The sequence below is a fragment of the Zalophus californianus genome, chromosome 4, assembly GCF_009762305.2.
Source record: "Zalophus californianus isolate mZalCal1 chromosome 4, mZalCal1.pri.v2, whole genome shotgun sequence".
Lineage (NCBI taxonomy): Eukaryota > Metazoa > Chordata > Mammalia > Carnivora > Otariidae > Zalophus > Zalophus californianus.
In genome coordinates this window covers 51,336,645-51,341,668 of record NC_045598.1, presented here as the reverse complement: position 1 = coordinate 51,341,668, position 5,024 = coordinate 51,336,645, and the positions used below count along the sequence as shown (strand labels likewise).

Here is a 5,024-nt window from a genome sequence, read left to right as displayed (position 1 = left end):
AAAAGGACATAGGTGAGTCTTCAAGGAGCCTGTGAGCCTGAGGAAGCCTGACTTTGCTCTCAAAAGTAAGGAAAAAGGTTAAAAAATCCATCTACCTGACAGAAAGATCCCTGACCTGGGGAGAGGCGGGACACATTTTCAGATTGCTGGCCAGCATCTCGCCTTCTGTAGCTTTGGGATTGCTACTTCTCTTCAGATCCTCTGACCCAAGCAAATCTCAAGGCAAGTCTCTGACTCCTCTCTGGTCTGATTTCTCATCAGCAAAATGAGGGGGTTGGACCAAATGATCTCTTAGGCCTCATCCTACTCCAAAATTTGGTGATTCTGACCCTGTGACAGTCTTGTAGCCCCCAAGGGGCTAACTTTATTCCTTCCGTTGGTCACATATTTTCCAGCAGCCTGATTTAGACTCTTACAGCTGAATTGGACCATGGATGATTCTAGTAAATAATACTTGCACAGTTTGTTAGAACCTGTTAAGTGATTTTACATATAGTATTCATTGGATCCTTAAAAAAAAACATTAACCCCTTCCGCCTACCCCGCCGGAGCCTCAGGACCGGAAGCACCGCGCTCGAACCCCAACCGCCTCTTCTGGCTTGAAACACCAGCGCCGCCAAGATGCTGGCTTACCACTCTTCTCTCATGGACCCTGACACCAAACTCATTGGAAACATGGCACTGTTGCCTATCAGAAGTCAGTTCAAAGAACCTGCCCCTAGAGAGACAAAAGATACAGATATTGTGGATGAAGCCATCTATTACTTTAAGGCCAATGTCTTCTTCAAAAACTATGAGATTAAGAATGAAGCTGATAGAACCTTGATATATATAATTCTCTATATTTCTGAGTGTCTAAAGAAGCTCCAAAAGTGCAATTCCAAAAGCCAAGGTGAAAAAGAAATATATACCCTGGGAATCACTAATTTTCCCATTCCTGGAGAGCCTGGTTTTCCACTTAATGCAATTTATGCCAAACCTGCAAACAAACAGGAAGATGAGGTGATGAGGGCCTACTTACAGCAGCTGAGACAAGAGGCTGGACCGAGACTTTGTGAGAAAGTTTTTGACCCTCAGAATGATAAACCTAGCAAGTGGTGGACTTGCTTTGTGAAGAGACAGTTCATGAACAAGAGTCTTTCAGGACCTGGACAGTGAAAGGAGCCTGAGCAGACACCACAGCCGTGGGCAGCATTTTACAGCAAGATGTACACAGTTATTTGCCTTTATTTGATAAAGTTTTATACAGAAGAGAGAAGAGTGTGTCTTCACTTGAAGAGCTCTTTATCAAGAATTTGGGGGGGGGAGGGAAGAATGGGTGATTTGAAATTTTCTGCAGTATTAAGCTGGTGCTTAATAAAAATAAGTAAGAATGAAGAAATTTCTAACATTCAAAAAAAAAACATTAAGGAAGGAAAAGGTATTCTCATTTTATAGAGGAGGGAAGCTATGCTAAGAGAGGTTAAGTCATAACTGCTAACGTGACTAGGGCCAGATCTGAAAAGAATAAACTCCAAATGTGAGCTTCTTAGGCTGGATGAGGCATACACATTTAGTAAAGAGATGTGTTGAGTATCATAGATGGGAACAGTGAGCATTCTGTGAACCTGCCTCAGAATTCATACTACAGTCACCTGTATAAACTCTGTTTGAGTGAAGAGGCAAACACTCCAAAGAGAGAGCATACAGCTAGAAGTAATTTTCACTTCCAGGATAAAGACTCTTAGCTAAGGGTAGGGGTCAAGGGATGTTCTTCAACTCCTGATGCAGTGCTCTAAAAGGAGAGAATGGGGGATGGGGTGGAACTCACCTCGGGTAGCTAATGAAGGGTAACCAGTTCAAGCCAGGGACACTGGTGGAAGGCTGGTGGGAAGTGAAGATTTGGGGTGTTACAGTCTGGGCACTGAGTACTGACTATACCCCAACCCCTTGGTAGAGCTCATGACCATTGCTTACAACTTACATTGTATTTTGTCCCAGCCTTGAAGGAATCCTGTGGAGAGTTAGGGAGGCTGTAAAACCCTAAAGATAGGGTGAGAGAAATAGGGTCTGCAACACAAGGGGGTATATTCATACACACACACACACACACACACACACACGGTAAGCCTTCCTCTGTGGTGTATAATTAAATAACTGCAGTGCTTAGGGGCAGAGGGCTTCCCCATCTGAGAACAGGGCCTGCTGGAGCACAGGAAGTACTAGGATGATTGGAAGGAAAATGAATGATAACAATGTCAACAACAGTGTGGGAGTGAGCAATGGGCAGAGGAGTGGCAAACCCCAAAGACATCTGAGTCAGCCCTGTCATCAGGGGTGACAACAGGGCTGTGGCAGCAACAGCAGAGGCTAAGGGGCAGTGGAGTGTGGGGCCACATCGGCTGCTGCAGCAGAACAAACAGTCAAGTTTGTTCTAAGTTCCTAAGCTCCTCTAGGATTAGGAAAAGATCAAGACAAAGATATGACACAAAACTAAAAGCATGGTTAATATCATTTTGAGTCTTGGATCAGTTAACTTTCATCACAGACCAACTCTGGGAAAACCCAAGAAGGTGAAATTTAATAAGAATATATATAAAATCCCGCACATAGATTCTCAAAATCAACTGAAATGGAGGGGTGCCAGAGTGGCTTAGTCAGTTAAGCGTCTGCCTTCAGCTCAGGTTATGATCCTGGGGTCCTGGGATTAATCCCCATATCAGGCTCCCTGCTCAGTGAGAAGTCTGCTTCTCTCTCTCCCTCTGCCCCTCCCCCTGCTTGTGCATGCTCCCTCTCTCTGTCTCTCTCTCTCAAATAAATAAAATCTTTAAAAAAATCAACTGAGGTGGATAGGACTGACAGAGTAAGATGTGACAGGATGAGAGAGATTTAGTTTGGGGGGTTTTGGTGACCAGAAACTCAGCAGGTGCCATTGATTTGGCTGCTACAAAAAACTAAGAACCTCAGGCTACATTGATGAAAACACATGTCCAGACCATTGGGCATTGTGGCTAAACCACATGTGCAGTATTATGTTCGGTTGTTGGTATTGCCTCCTAAGAGAAACACTGGTATTTCATGCTTGTCCACAGGAGCATGACCAAGATGATAAGGGGTGCAGACACCAAGTCCCACTAGGGGCAGCAGGAACTGAGGAAACTTGGGAAGATCTGAAAGTCATCTTTAATTCCTGAGGAAGACTTCTTGAAAAAGAGTCACACTTGTGTGGCCCTTATAGGATATCATAGAGCTGTTCAGAGGTAGAAGGATCTGGTTTCAGGAGTGGCAAAATCCCCAGACTGGAAGTGGCTTTCATGTTGAGGCTGGATGATATTCTGGCTGGGAATGTCCATATAGAAATGGTTTCTGCATTAGGTAGAAGCTTGGACTAAATGACCTCTGAGACTCCCTCTAGCTCTTAGAGACTAGGTTGGAGATTTTTGCCTTAGAAACCAACCATTCGGTTCCGGAGGTAAAACTCCAAAGGGACCATACTCTACCATGGGCCTATGGGGTATAGAGTCCTGCCATAGCTACTGCTCTCAGAATGCCTTCTCAGCAAATAATGAGGCTCCAACTCATTTACAATCTGGGAACAGGAAATGTACTTTTATGAAGCAAATATGTATTTGCCTACCTGGTGCCCCCTAAATGCAATCAATCAAATTAGTTTTGTCTTAAGAATATCTCAAAGTCCCGGGGCACCTGGGTGGCTCAGTCATTAAGCATCTTCCTTCAGCTCAGGTCATGATCCCAGAGTCCTGGGATCCAGCCCCACATTGGGTTCCCTGCTCGGTAGGAAGCCTGCTTCTCCCTCTCCCACTCCCCCTGCTTGTGTTCCTTCTCTCTCTGTGTCTCTGTCAAATAAATAAATCTTAAAAAAAAAAAAAAAAGATCTCAAAGTCCCTCTCTTCTTCCATGTCTCCAGGAACCCTGCCTTGGTTCAGGCCATCGACATCTTACACCCAGACTTTTTCAACAGCCTCCTAAGTAAATGCCTTACCTCCACTCTTACCTTCTTCAATATACCCTCTACAGAGCAGGCAGAGTAGTTTTCTGTTTTGAATAACTCCCCACTGACCATGTGGGATAGTACCAGCTCTTAATGTTGCATGGAAAGCCCTGCAGCCTCATGTTCTGTGACTTCCCACACATACCACCATACCCTACACACACACACTTTGTGCTTCAATAATGCCACACTATTTGTAATTTTCTTTATACACTATACTGTTACGCATCTCTCTGCCTTTGCATATGCTGCTCCCTCCATCTGAAATGCCTCACCCTTTCCAACCCCCACCTTACTTACCAAAATAACTCCTATTTATTCTTTTTCATACATAAAAGCTTTGCTTGTGCATAACCTTTTAGGAAGCCTTCCTTTAACCTTTTCCCCATCTCACACGATCTCCCAAAGTTAATCATTCCTTCCTATTTGCTATGTCTCTAGCTTTGTACATGGTTGTATTACAGCATTTGCTACATTGTACTGATGCATTATTTACATATCTGTGTTCTCCATTGTTCTTGGGCTCCTCAAAGGTAGAACCAAGTAATATTCATCTACAAATTCCCAGCACTTAGCACACTATTTAGCACGTAGCAGATCTCTATTTGTTGAACTGATCTGACAAAGGTAACTTTGTGGACATACCTATCATTTGCTGTGATACTGAACTTTGTATTATAGTACACATGAACACCAAGTTCTACAGTGAAAAATGAAAAACTTTTAAAATTGCCTAGTAATATTAAGTAATATTAAGTTAAATAAAAAAGATCCAAGGCCAAGAACAAAGACTTAGAATGGAAGAAGGGGAAATTTTAACTATAAATTTCTACCACCCTTGTTTTTGTTCTGAAAAGCTTTAATCAGAGAGCTGGTCCTGAAGAACCTTGGGTTTCTAGTCTTGGCTTTCTGAAAGGGAGATTTTGAATTCAGAAACTGAACCATGAATCTTACTCAACAAACATTTACTGAGGGTGTACAAAGCCTGGTGCTTGGATGCCTGGGTGGCTCAGTCAGTGAAGTGTCTGTGTTC

The 5,024-nt window shown here is 43.3% G+C and overlaps 1 protein-coding gene across 1 annotated transcript; it reads left to right on the top strand.

Moving 5' to 3' along the window:
• Positions 1-621: 621 nt before the first annotated feature.
• LOC113910912 (actin-related protein 2/3 complex subunit 3-like) lies at positions 622-1,158 on the top strand. The gene has a single exon (XM_035727327.1). It carries the CDS (start codon positions 622-624, stop codon positions 1,156-1,158), a length of 537 nt encoding a protein of 178 aa, XP_035583220.1.
• The last annotated feature ends 3,866 nt before the right edge of the window (positions 1,159-5,024 follow it).

Coding starts and splice junctions, on each gene's coding strand:
- LOC113910912 (XM_035727327.1), top strand. CDS start 622: ATGCTGGCTTACCACTCTTCTCTCATGGACCCTGACACCAAACTCATT.